The following is a 14,266-nucleotide window of genomic DNA, read 5'->3' as shown; positions in this document are numbered from 1 at the left end:
TGAAACATGTCGTGAGCTACTCATTTTTTTCTAGTTTTCAAATAGGCACATTCTTCTCTTCTCCCCTCCCCTGCAACTCTTCCCCAGGTCCTTTTATTTGAACAAGATAAAGTAGTGCACTCTGTTTTCTGTCAATATGCCTGGTAAAATAATGGTTAATTAACAACTCTAAGGGGGCTCTATAAAATCTGTGATTTTCCCCACCACATGTTCTGTTTAATATTTTCCAAAATTATGGTTCTCTGTTCTATTTTTCCTGGTTTTAGATTTTTGTTTCGTTTTTCACTCTCAAAATTACAATTGTTCATAGCGAAACAACAATGTTCTGAGTCCATGTCAATGCTTAAATCACATTTGAATTTGTTTAGGTCTGGAAGAAAATGAACACGTTTGATATTTTTTGTATAATTCCCCTTTAATTGCGCATCTGGCCCTTTAATTGCGAATCAACCGAGTGAGGAATGTGCCATCTAATGTACTGGTCTAGGGACAGTTCTGTACTGCTGCTACCTTTCATGAAAGGTTTTGGTAAAAGTATTTCTGTAAACCCACAAGAGGGTTATCACAGCAACTGGCTACACACTGAGTGATGGACAAATACACACACCACACAGACAGACAGAGGCAATATTGCTAGAAATGAATTTGCAGTTCGTTTTGGCTTTTTAAGCCAATAGTGGCCAGGGGTGGGATAATGTCAAAGTTGCATTGATTAGATTTTAGATTTTATTATGACAGTTTTTCGGTTGAACTCGTGAAAATTGTACGTACTTTCAGAATTGTTTCACGAGCTACTCATATGTGGGCTGCAAGCTACTGCTAGTTTACAATAGAACTGTTGGAGACCCCTGCCTTAGATGAATAGGGGAAACATATAATTATATTTGTTGATACGTTGCAGTCAAATTTTGGCACCAGTAGACTAGCTACCTAGCTAGCAATATTACCCACGCCCTTCTGCGAACACGCCTTTTGTGACTTTGCTTACAAAGGCGGTACTAAATTTGGTAAGAGAATAAGACATTGGTGTATTATTAAAATTAGAGGGGTTTTGTAATGTCACAAAATCCCTTATAATCCCGCCGTCTGATTCCAAGTTTTTGACACAGGGGAGGGGACCAGTACTTTTATGAGTTATTTTTCATACTTTGGCCAGCCTACTTTGATCTGGTTTCACTGAATATCATCAAATTTCATAAAAACATGATCTTGACTGTGCAGGACCTTTAATATTCTCAGCTGTCATTTGAATCACTACTTATTCAATACAAATTATTTACGAGGATAACTACAGTACACATTATTGGGGGAAAAAACGATCCCATTTCAACCTAACATCGGTTTGGAATATATACAAGTATACAGTCTTTACACAAATCATATCTCTGACTCCTGCTCAGCGGACACACATAGACTATTCTACTACATTGTTTGTCTACTTCGAACTGCAGTATAATTAATAGCCATAATTAATAGCCATGTCCTGCTACCCAGCCGATAGAGATTAGGAAGACCTTGAGCCGTACTCCCCGTTCTCTCCCAAATCTCTAGTCAGGTCGGCGCCGAATTGCGCTCAGACAGTCTGTCTTTAAAATATCATGAAGACATAAACATTGGCTATATTGTTTTACCATAATTCTGACTAGAACTACACATTTATTTACTATAATTGTATGCATTCTAGTCAATTCCATACAATGATATGGTTTCAGGGTGGAATATTCTAATCATTTAATTAACAGATAAATCCCATGAACACAATCTGACCTATAGATCGAAAGCCATCTCAACATAATGAGCCGTACATCTGGATTAACAGTTCATTTGTAATGCCTCTGGTTTAGACCAAGGATAAGCAACTTTGATGGGGGGGCACAAAAAAAAATATGAAAATCATGAGTGGTTTGCAGGTCTGCGTGTCCATACCGACACATGCAGTCAGAGCCGGCCCTAGCCTTCTGGGGGCCCTAAGTTAAATTTTGTTGTGGGGGGGCCCCCCACATTGCAAGCAAAATCTTTTTTTGCGGCTCCATCTTGACAGCGGAGAGAACAATTAGAAGTTTTAAAGCATGTTCGCTGCAATTCTACTCATTTTGCCAATGTTTGCAGTTTTGAATATGATATCTGAGTGACAGTGAGTAACAAAATCAATGGAGGTCCCAGTTGGTAATTTTACCATCATTACTACAAGTTTAGATAGCTGGCTAGACTAATTTACCAATTCATGTTTTTTTTACTGACATGGGCTAACTGAGTGACTGTCATTGACAGACATAACAAGAAAAAAAACTGCTGATGCACAACCACATTTCAAAATGGCACCTGGTGTATTCTATTATTCTATTTCTCAACAGTAAGATGAGACCCCCACTGAGTTCCCCCCGCCAGATGCCCATCCCTGGTTTAGACCAAACCACTTATAGTAAGTACATCATTGAATTGCTCATTGATTGTGCTTAGAAGGCCTTCGGGGCCAACAAGGCTACAGTGAGTCATACAAGGTTTATCCACCATTCAGTGAAGAAAGAGGTTGCTCTCGACCACCCAGTAATCTTCTACAACCTGTGGCTTCTTTGCACTGCAGAGAGGCAGACCTCAGCAGTTGAAGATGGACGTTTTCATGTTAAGTCCTAAAGTGAGGTGAACTGTGCATTAAAGTGTGGTGACCATTCTGCCATAGTTTGCATGCACACATACTTTATGCACACACGCACACACTTTATGCACACACGCACCTACATACGCACACTTTATGCATACATGCACACACACACGCTTTATGCACACACCCACACTGTATGCATACACAAACACTATCAAACATGTCATTTTTACAGTAAATTACAGGCAATATTTACATAGTTTTTTTTATACATACTTGCAAGTAGCTCGCTTAACTGCAACATTTTTGTTAACGGTAAACAGAATCATTTTATTTGCTATGACTGTGGCATATTCTTGTTTACCTTAGGTTAATACACTGTCTGTAAGTTCTAGATAAGAGCGTGAGCTTTAAATGACCAAAATGTAAATGTAAAATTGAACACTTGCAAAGCAGTCTGCTGGGTATTATGCTAATGACCTCTGCCCCAGTGGTGCGTATTCATGGCTGCCAAGGAAGCCAGGCTTCCACAAATTTGTACACAAAATAAAAAATAAAACAAAATACAAAATAATGTATCTTTCGTCGCTCTGTGTTTCAGAAATGTCCTTCAATTTGCAAGAGGCTGAATGTATCTCACCGGAGAAAAGCATCCGAGCGAAAGAAAAAGCACCCCTCTGTCTGTGTAGTCCAACTATTTGATGCTGTCTGGTCAAAAAGAGTATGACATTGTTGCTGCTCATAGTATTGAATGCAAGGGAATCCAGCAAGCATTTGGCCTCCCTTGATAATTGAGTTGAGCTAAATGAACTGAGCGAGCTCAGCTGTGAATGGTCTTAGCACATTAAACAAATAATATCAATGGAAGACAGTTTGGATTTGGCTTCACACCAATCACATCACCAGAATCCAGACGTCATTGACAGAAAAAATGTAATTACTGCATCTAGTTGTGTTGTTGTTCTTCGGTGACTAGCTAGCTAGCTAGCTAAAAATGGTCCCTTTCCTTAATTAGCCATGGATGGAGATAGGTATTTCGACTTGTGGTTTTACTTAATTCTCCATACTGGCCAATGATTATAATTGCAATTCTGATCCAACCATAAATGTATAAATTGTGCCCCTGGCTTGGAGGATGAACATTCAACATGCAGCTAGATGTAGTAAGCCTGGCACATTGTTGCCCATGAAAGGAAGTTAGGCTAGCCAGCAAGCATTTTAGCCAGGTAGCCTAGGACAACAAAAACTAAAAGTGTGTACTGTATAACAGATTCCTTGACCGTCCAGGCAACATGAAAGAGGAGGACTGCATTGCTGCCATGTCTCTACAAGTAGGGTGAGTTAATTGTTTTTCTACTTGCAAGCATGCACACACACACACACACGGATATCAGTACCCTGGACAGCCACATCTTACGTTGATTGGACTAAATCGTTTTGGTATCTTTTAGTTGTCGCTGTAGTAGAGTAAGCATAGGTGATTAGATGATGTTGAAGTTAAAATGTTGTTGGAATAGTGGAGCCAACTCCTGTTATCTTTGCAACTTGCAGTAACTCTCCATGGTTCTAAATGCATAATTGTTTAGTAATCCGAAAATGTTGAAAACATTAACTTTCTTGACCATGCTGTAGGTCATGTTTTGTGACTGATGTCTGGTGAAGTCCAGTTTTGTGATGAAACAAAAGAGTGGCTGAATTTCTTCTGCTACTGTGTCTTCTTATTGTTTCAGCCTTAGGCCTATATACAGTTGAAATTGGAAGTTTACATACACTTAGGTTGGAGTCATTAAAACTATAGCCACTTACAAGGCACGCCTCAAAATATGTTAATTAGCCAGATATTCTTTCGCCACCTACAACATTTTTCCACAATGAACCATAATTGACACTATGCTGCTGTAAATATACAGCAAAACATGTAATACAGTTGTATAGCAGCATAGTGGAATGCCATTGAGCCCCCATAATGCATTGCTCTTTACAGTACCGTAGCTAACTGTGAAAGTTTTGCTGTAAATATTCAGAAATGTGTTACAGTGCACTGAAAAGAACCATTAAGGAGCCCTGCTCAGCAGTAGGTTAGGGTATTTGGGGGTAAGTTTTAAGGAGCCTTACCTAGCAGTAGCTTGGGGAAGTTGGAGGTCTCTATGTTGTGGTAGTAGATGATGGAGGTGATCCCAGCCATGAAGGCCAGGCCTGCAGGCATGTACAGGTGCAGGTGGAGGGACTGGGTGAACCTGGGAGAACATACACGTGCACATGCGTACACACACACACACACACACACACACACACACACACACACACACACACACACACACACACACACATCCCAATCGGTGTGTTTAAAATCATTCTATATACAACTTGATTGTAGCTTTAATATGTCATACAACAATGCCATATAATAGCTACAATCAGGCATTGTGTGATAGTGAATGGTATTTTGGAGTAAAAGACTAGAGAGCAGCAGGAGAGCTCTTCCATTCAATTCAATTCCACAGACAATAATAATCCTGTGTAGTAGACTGTAGAGGACTGTATGGTGACTGTACACACAAAACAAATGCTGAGTTCAGGCTAGGGTCTATTTGTACGAATGTTAAAATAATGTATGAGACTATAACACAATTGATATGGTAGGAGAAAATCCCCCCAAAAAACAATCAGAATATTGTTTGTTTTGAGAGCCCATGCTCTTCCAATGAAACGTATGGGGTCATATCCAAATCCAGCTCCCAGATTGCAATTCTTATAGCTTCCACTAGATGTCAACAGTCTTTGTTCAAGGTTTCAGGCTTGCTTCTTACCAAACAAGGAAGAATTTTGAGTTTTAGTACTGGGAGTCAGAGTTGGAAATCAGTCTGCGCGTGTACCTGCTAATTTTGCTTTCCTATTGAACATACTTCTTTCCTTATGAAATATTATAGTTTAATTAATTACATTTTAGGGTACCTGAGGATTAAATAGAAATGTATTTTGATTTGTTTTAACAAAGTTTAGCGGTAGCTTTTTGGATTCCTTTCTCTGCATGTTGAATGAGTGGATTACTCAAATCGATGGCTCCAACTAAACTGACTTTCTGGGATATAAAGAAGGATTTTGTCTAACAAAACAACCATTCATGTTGTAGCTGGGACCCTTTGGATTGCAAATCAGAGGATGCTTTTCAAAAAGTAAGTGAATATTTAATCGCTATTTGTGATTTTATGAAGTCTGTGCTGTTTGAAAAATATTTTGATGTGGGACGCCGTCCTCAAACAATCACATGGCATGCTTTTCCTGTAAAGCCTATTGTAAATCAGACAATGCAGTTAGATGAACAAGACTTTAAGCTTTTAACCAATATAAGACACTTGTATGTACCTAAATATTTCATATCCATAATATTTATGGTTATTTATTTGAATTGCGCGCCCTCCAATTTCACTGGAAGTTGTCGACAGGTGTCCCACTGGCGGGACGCCTAGCCATAAGAAGTTTTAAATTTGGGTAAAATATTGGACATAACACAGTCAGTTGGATAACAAACAACCCATTGTTTGACATTCTCTCAACCAGCTTCATGAGGAATGCTTTTACAACAGTCTTAAAGGAGTTCCAACTTACTCTGAGCAAATTTGGACTCATCAGACCAAAGGACAGATTTCCACCGGTCAAATATCTATTGCTCATGTTTCTAGGACCAAGCAAGTCTCTTCTTCTTCTTCTTGGTGTCTTTTAGTAGTGGTTTCTTGGCAGTAATTTGACCATGAAGGCCTGATTCACGCAGTCTCCTCTGAACAGTTGATGTTGAGATGTCTGTTACTTGAACTTTGTGATGCATTTATTTGGGCTGCAATCTGAGGTGCAGTTAAATGAATTTATTCTCTGCAGCAGAGGTAACTGTGGGACTTCCTTTCCTGTGCCGGTCCTCATGAGAGCCAGATTTATCATAGCACTTGATGCTTTTTATGACTGCACAAAATTCTTGAAATTTTCCGCATTGACTGTGATGGACTGTCATTTCTCTTTGCTTATTTGAGCTGTTCTTGCCATAATATGGACTTGGTCTTTTACCAAATAGTGCTATCTTCTGTATACCACCCCTACCGTGTCACAACAAAACTGATTGGCTCAAACGCATTAAGAAGTAAATCAATTCCACAAAATAACTTTTAACAAAGCACACCTGTTAATTGAAATGCATTATAGGTGACTACCTCATGAAGCTGGTTGAGAGAATGTCAAGAGTGTGCAAAGCTGTCATCAAGGCAAAGAGTGGCTACTTTGAAGAATCTGAAATCTGAAATATATTTGGATTTTTTGGTTACTACGTGATTCCATATGTGTTATATCATTGTTTTGATGTCTTCACTATTATTATATCATGTAGAAAATACCCTTGAATGAGTAGGTGTGTCCAAACTTTTGACTGGTACTGTATATCAAAAAAATATTTTATGAAAATGTGTATTTGACCTTACTGCTATTAGCCCATACAAATGCATTAAACAACACATTCAGTACATGGGACAGATGGTCCCCCCCAAAAAAATCGAAAGGAAGTTTGTTCTGAAGTGTTTGTCCTATATCTGAGCAATATAAGAAAGATCAGTTTTATATATATATATATTTACATGTATTTAACCTCTTATTTTTGGCACTAAACAGTCTCCATATATACTTCCATTCCTGTTACTTCCATATCTCCAACATATTCCAGTCTGTGCTGGCAAAACAGTCCTGTGGATTAGCATCTGCTTCATCTGATCACTTTTTTATTGATCTAGTCACTGTTGCTTCCTGCTTTTGTAATTTCCTAAAAAAGCTGACACCCAACTAAGTCCGTTGGGGTCTTAACTACTTATCTACTTAACACCATTGAGTGATTGTTAACCGCTTCATTTTTGCAAATATTATAATAAAGTTGTTGTTTGAAAGATCTCTTCTTCTGGTTAGAATTGCAAATGAGTGATATCTGCTGGTCAGTAATATCTAGCAGTGTGTGATTGCCAGATGTTTTATTTTTCCACTTGTTCAGCGAATATCTGCGGTGCAGTGGTAAGTCATTGGCCTTAGTAGCCTATAATCAGTTGGAATACCAGGTTCGCATTTAGCCTCATGCTTACCATGTTTGCCTACACTAATATTCTTACAAAACTGCATCTATGGCATTAATTAGGACGCTTAAGACAGAAGCTTATATACTATATTCAATAAAACACAATTATTTGACCAGTGCAGAAAGTGTGGTTTCATATAAACCAATTTTCATAGTGTTCCTTCAACAGGACTCAACCTCAACCGCCTACCCTCACATCCTACGATGTTCTATAGTTCCCTACTCTAATTGCTAAGCTTCCGGTCAGGTGAAAAAATTTGGTACAAAATCCATACTATATTTGTAACTATGGTGTCCAGTAGAAGTCGGTGTTTGAAAGTAGTTTGGAACCGAAGAAATCATTGGAACCATGGAATAATCAGTGGGATCTCGCATTCTGCAACACACAGTTTGAAAAAGAAAGTGATCAAACAAAGTTTCTAATAAAGTAATACATGCATCGGCAAACTATTTCAGAGTTAACTGCTTAGTGATTTCGACACATGCCTCGGAGCTCCGGTATCAAACGTAACATCACTACACAAGGGTATGAGTTATGTGGGGGAAAATTACACTCAGACATGCTATGCTGTTTTGTACTGAATTGTCTCTTGCTAAATGCTATGGTTTTTTTCTAACCTGATACAAACCTGACTGACAAACAGCTTCTATTTCCAGGCCACCAGAATGTTACAGTCAAAACTAGCCAGCCTCCGCCCTGTACCCTGCTCTGTACCTTAGTCGCTGTTACTAGCTGGCCTCCGCCCTGTACCCTGCTCTGTACCTTAGTGGCTGTTACTAGCTGGCCTCCGCCCTGTACCCTGCTCTGTACCTTAGTCGCTGTTACTAGCTGGACTCCGCCCTGTACCCTGCTCTGTACCTTAGTCGCTGTTACTAGCTGGCCTCCGCCCTGTACCCTGCTCTGTACCTTAGTGGCTGTTACTAGCTGGCCTCCGCCCTGTACCCTGCTCTGTACCTTAGTCGCTCTTACTAGCTGGACTCCGCCCTGTACCCTGCTCTGTACCTTAGTCGCTGTTACTAGCTGGCCTCCGCCCTGTACCCTGCTCTGTACCTTAGTCACTGTTACTAGCTGGCCTCCGCCCTGTACCCTGCTCTGTACCTTAGTCGCTGTTACTAGCCGGCCTCCGCCCTGTACCCTGCTCTGGACCTTAGTCGCTGTTACTAGCCGGCCTCCGCCCTGTACCCTGCTCTGAACCTTAGTCGTTGTTACTACCCGGCCTCCGCCCTGTACCCTGCTCTGGACCTTAGTCGCTGTTACTAGCCGGTCTCAGCCCTGTACCCTGCTCTGGACCTTAGTCGCTGTTACTAGCCGGCCTCCGCCCTGTACCCTGCTCTGGACCTTAGTCGCTGTTACTAGCCGGCCTCCGCCCTGTACCCTGCTCTGGACCTTAGTCGCTGTTACTAGCCGGCTACCACCTGGTACTCTACCCTGCCCCTTAGAGACTGCTGCCCAAGTAATTGAGCCATTGAACACTGGTCACTTTAATAATGTTGACATATGTTGACATACTGTTTTCCCTACTTCATATGTATATTATGTAGGCTCATCCCATAAAACTGCTGCTGTACACACCTTTTCTATGCATATGCTGTCCATAGTGTCTATATATATTTTTTGTTTGTTTATATATATATATATAAATATATATCCTATTTCGCAACAAAGCATCCTTCACTCTTGCTGCCAAACATACCCTTGTAAAACTGACCATCCTACCAATCCTCGACTTCGGCGATGTCATTTACAAAATAACCTCCAATACCCTACTCAACAAATTGGATGCAGTCTATCACAGTGCCATCCGTTTTGTCACCAAAGCCCCATATACTACCCACCATTGCGACCTGTATGCTCTCGTTGGCTGGCCCTCGCTTCATACTCGTCGCAAATCCCACTGGCTCCATGTCATCTACAAGACCCTGCTAGGTAAAGTCCCCCCTTATCTCAGCTCGCTGGTCACCATAGCATCACCCACCTGTAGCACGCGCTCCAGCAGGTATATTTCTCTGGTCACCCCCAAAACCAATTCTTTCTTTGGCCGCCTCTCCTTAAAGTTCTCTGCTGCCAATGACTGGAACGAACTAAAAACATCTCTGAAACTGGAAACACATATCTCCCTCACTAGCTTTAAGCACCAGCTGTCAGAGCAGCTCACAGATTACTGCACCTGTACATAGCCCACCTATAATTTAGCCCAAACAACTACCTCTTTCCCTACTGTATTTATTTAATTTAATTTATTTATTTTGCTCCTTTGCACCCCATTATTTGTATTTCTACTTTGCACATTCTTCCACTGCAAATCTACCATTCCAGTGTTTTACTTGCTATATTGTATTTACTTTGCCACCATGGCCTTTTTTTGCCTTTACCTCCCTTATCTCACCTCATTTGCTCACATCGTATATACACTTGTTTCTACTGTATTATTGACTGTATGTTTGTTTGTCTCCATGTGTAACTCTGTGTTGTTGTATCTGTCGAACTGCTTTGCTTTATCTTGGCCAGGTCGCAATTGTAAATGAGAACGTGTTCTCAACTTGCCTACCTGGTTAAATAAAGGTGAAATAAAATTAAAATACAGAAATAGGGTTGAGAACCACTGCAGGAGTGGATTAGGGGGAAATGGACTCACCCATCGGAGACGATGCCCTCAGCAATCTCACAGACCAGGACAAAGAGGAGGATGAAGGTGAGGAGCCAGCGCAGGTTGTGACCAGGGAAGTGCAGCCAGGTGCTGTGGTGGATGTGCACCTTGGAGCTCTGGCTGCCCCAGCCTTACAGCACACAGCAAACACAACAACACAGGAAACAGGAAGTTAACCTCAGAGAACAGTGTGACATACGTCTGATGTCAACAATAACAACACAGTAAACAAGAAGTTAACCTCAGAGAACAGTGTGACGTCTTTCTGATATCAACAATAACACAGGAAACAGGAAGTTAACCTCAGAGAACAGTGCCTGATGCCTGTCTAACATAGCTTCCCTCCCTTCTTTATCTGATCTGATGACAGACAGCAGTGCTTAGTTTGAGCCGGATCCTGCCGGAACAGGGGAACCCCTCAATTTTGGAATGCTTTGTTGCGAAACCCATTTGGCAAGTTTCAGTACCTCTCTTGGTATGAAAATGTATTTTCACCATTTGCAATGTAAAAATTATAATAAAATCAGAGTTAATTCAAGTTACCTCTGTAATTCTCCTGCCCCCTAAAACACATCATGTGAAAACGTGCCCGATATTATAATAATTGATTCATGCTGGGCTGGCCCAGGTTTATGGTTTGCTCAAACCTGTAGCCTGTATAGACCAATGCATGGCCATTGCTGTGTTGAGAGTGAAATGCGTGCCTGTATCTCTTACAGAACTCCCTTTCTATGATCCCTCTCCTTCTCTCTGCTCTGATAAACATGAGCCCGCAACTCTCATCTGTCCAGCATTGCACTTAAAGTCAAATCAAATGTTGTTTGTCACATGCACCGACTACAAGAGATGTAGACCTTAACGTGAAATGCTTACTTACAAGCCCTTAACCAACAATGCAGAAAATATTTTCTAAATAAACTATAGTAAAAAATGTAATTAAAAGTAACACAATAAAATGACAATAACAAACAAGGGGGGTCAATGTAAATAGTCTGGTTAACCATTTGATTTGTTGTTCAGCAGTCTTATGGCTAGGGGGTAAAGCTGTAAAGGAGCCTTTTGGACCTAGACTTGGCGCTCCGGTAGCACTTACTGTGCGGTAGCAGAGAGAACAGTCTATGACTTGGATGACTGGAGTCTTTGACAATTTTTTGGGCCCTCCTCTGACACCGCCTAGTATATAAGTCCTGGATGGCAGGAAGCTTGACCCCAGTGATGTACGGGGCTGTACGCACTACCCTCTGTAGCGCCTTACGGATGAATGCAGAGCCGTTGCCATACCAGGCGGTGACGCAATCATCTCTTTTGTCTTGCTCACATTGGGGGAAAAGTTGTTGTCCTGGCACCACATTGCCAGGTCTCTGACCTCCTATAGGCTGTCTCATCATTGTCGGTGATCAGGCCTACCACTTTTATGTCTTCATCAAACGTAATGATGGTGTTGGAGTCGTGCTTGGCCACCCAGTCGTGAGTGAACAGGGAGTACAGGAGGGGACTGAGAACGCACCCCTGAGGGACCCCAGTGTTGAGGATCAGTGTGACAGATGTTGTGTTTCCTACCCTTACCACCTGGGGGTGGCCGTCAGGAATTCCAGAATCCAGTTGAAGTGGTAAGTCTTTAGTCCCAGGGTCCTTAACTTAGTGATGAGCTTTGAGGGCACTATGGTGTTGAATGCTGAGATGTAGTCAATGAATAGCATTCTCACATACAGTGCCTTGCGAAAGTATTCGGCCCCCTTGAACTTTGCGACCTTTTGCCACATTTCAGGCTTCAAACATAAAGATATAAAACTGTATTTTTTTGTGAAGAATCAACAACAAGTGGGACACAATCATGAAGTGGAACGACATTTATTGGATATTTCAAACTTTTTTAACAAATCAAAAACTGAAAAATTGGGCGTGCAAAATTATTCAGCCCCTTTACTTTCAGTGCAGCAAACTCTCTCCAGAAATTCAGTGAGGATCTCTGAATGATCCAATGTTGACCTAAATGACTAATGATGATAAATACAATCCACCTGTGTGTAATCAAGTCTCCGTATAAATGCACCTGCACTGTGATAGTCTCAGAGGTCCGTTAAAAGCGCAGAGAGCATCATGAAGAACAAGGAACACACCAGGCAGGTCCGAGATACTGTTGTGAAGAAGTTTAAAGCCGGATTTGGATACAAAAATATTTCCCAAGCTTTAAACATCCCAAGGAGCACTGTGCAAGCGATAATATTGAAATGGAAGGAGTATCAGACCACTGCAAATCTACCAAGACCTGGCCGTCCCTCTAAACTTTCAGCTCATACAAGGAGAAGACTGATCAGAGATGCAGCCAAGAGGCCCATGATCACTCTGGATGAACTGCAGAGATCTACAGCTGAGGTGGGAGACTCTGTCCATAGGACAACAATCAGTCGTATATTGCACAAATCTGGCCTTTATGGAAGAGTGGCAAGAAGAAAGCCATTTCTTAAAGATATCCATAAAAAGATTTTGCAACAATGCAAAACATTATGTTTGGCGTAAAAGCAACACAGCTCATCACCCTGAACACTGTCAAACATGGTGGTGGCAGCATCATGGTTTGGGCCTGCTTTTCTTCAGCAGGGACAGGGAAGATGGTTAAAATTGATGGGAAGATGGATGGAGCCAAATACAGGACCATTCTGGAAGAAAACCTGATGGAGTCTGCAAAAGACCTGAGACTGGGACGGAGATTTGTCTTCCAACAAGATAATGATCCAAAACATAAAGCAAAATCTACAATGGAATGGTTCAAAAATAAACATATCCAGGTGTTAGAATGGCCAAGTCAAAGTCCAGACCTGAATCCAATCGAGAATCTGTGGAAAGAACTGAAAACTGCTGTTCACAAATGCTCTCCATCCAACCTCACTGAGCTCAAGCTTTTTTGCAAGGAGGAATGGTAAAAAATTTCAGTCTCTCGATGTGCAAAACTGATGGAGACATACCCCAAGCGACTTACAGCTGTAATCGCAGCAAAAGGTGGCGCTACAAAGTATTAACTTAAGGGGGCTGAATAATTTTGCACGCCCAATTTTTCAGTTTTTGATTTGTTAAAAAAGTTTGAAATATCCAATAAATGTCATTCCACTTCATGATTGTGTCCCACTTGTTGTTGATTCTTCACAAAAAAATACAGTTTCATATCTTTATGTTTGAAGCCTGAAATGTGGCAAAAGGTTGCAAAGTTCAAGGGGGCCGAATACTTTCGCAAGGCACTGTATGTGTTCCTTTTGTCCAGGTGGGATAAGGCAGTGTGGAGTGCGATTGAGATTTCGTCATCTGTGGATCTGTTGGGGTGGTATGTGAATTGGAGTGGGTCTAGGGTTTCCCGGGATAATGATGTTGATGTGAGCCATGACCAGCCTTTCACACTGTGATCACACAGTCGTCCTGAACAGCTGGTGCTCTCATGCATGCTTCAGTGTTGATTGCCTCCAAGCGAGCATAAAAGGCATTTAGCTCGTCTGGTAAGCTTGCGTCACTGGGCAGCTCGCGGCTGGGTTTCCCTTTGTAGTCCATAATAGTTTGCAAGCCCTGCCACATTTGACGAGCGTCAGAGCCAGTGTAGGAGGATTCAATCTCAGTCCTGTATTGATACTTTGTCTGTTTGATGGTTTGTCTGAGGGCATAGAGGGATTTCTTATAAGTGCCTTTAGCTTGGAGCGGATGTTGCCTCATGTCTTCTGGTTTGGATATATATGTACGGTCACTGTGGGAACAACGTCGTCGATGCACTTATTGATGAAGTCGGTGACTGAGGTGGATGAATCCCGGAACATATTCCAGTCTGTGCTAGCAAAACAGTCCTGTAGCGTAGCATCTGCGTCATCTGACCACATCCGAATTGAGTGAGTCACTGGTACTTCCTGCTTTAGTTTTTGCTTGTAAGCA

The 14,266-nt window shown here is 41.4% G+C and overlaps 1 protein-coding gene across 1 annotated transcript in view; it reads right to left on the bottom strand.

Moving 5' to 3' along the window:
• The window catches only part of LOC139407565 (ATP-binding cassette sub-family C member 8-like), a 156,411-nt gene that overhangs the window by 118,605 nt on the left and 23,540 nt on the right, over positions 1 to 14,266 (bottom strand). Inside the window, exons 3-4 of the mRNA XM_071151389.1 lie at positions 10,343 to 10,484; positions 4,718 to 4,839 (exon numbers count right to left, since the gene is read on the bottom strand). Of these exons, the coding sequence (XP_071007490.1) occupies positions 4,718 to 4,839; positions 10,343 to 10,484 (264 nt within the window). The remainder of the gene's footprint in view (positions 1 to 4,717; positions 4,840 to 10,342; positions 10,485 to 14,266) is intronic.

This window comes from Oncorhynchus clarkii, chromosome 4 (genome assembly GCF_045791955.1).
Source record: "Oncorhynchus clarkii lewisi isolate Uvic-CL-2024 chromosome 4, UVic_Ocla_1.0, whole genome shotgun sequence".
Lineage (NCBI taxonomy): Eukaryota > Metazoa > Chordata > Actinopteri > Salmoniformes > Salmonidae > Oncorhynchus > Oncorhynchus clarkii.
The sequence above is the reverse complement of the archived record's forward strand: the minus strand, read 5'-3'. Positions and strand labels throughout refer to the sequence as shown.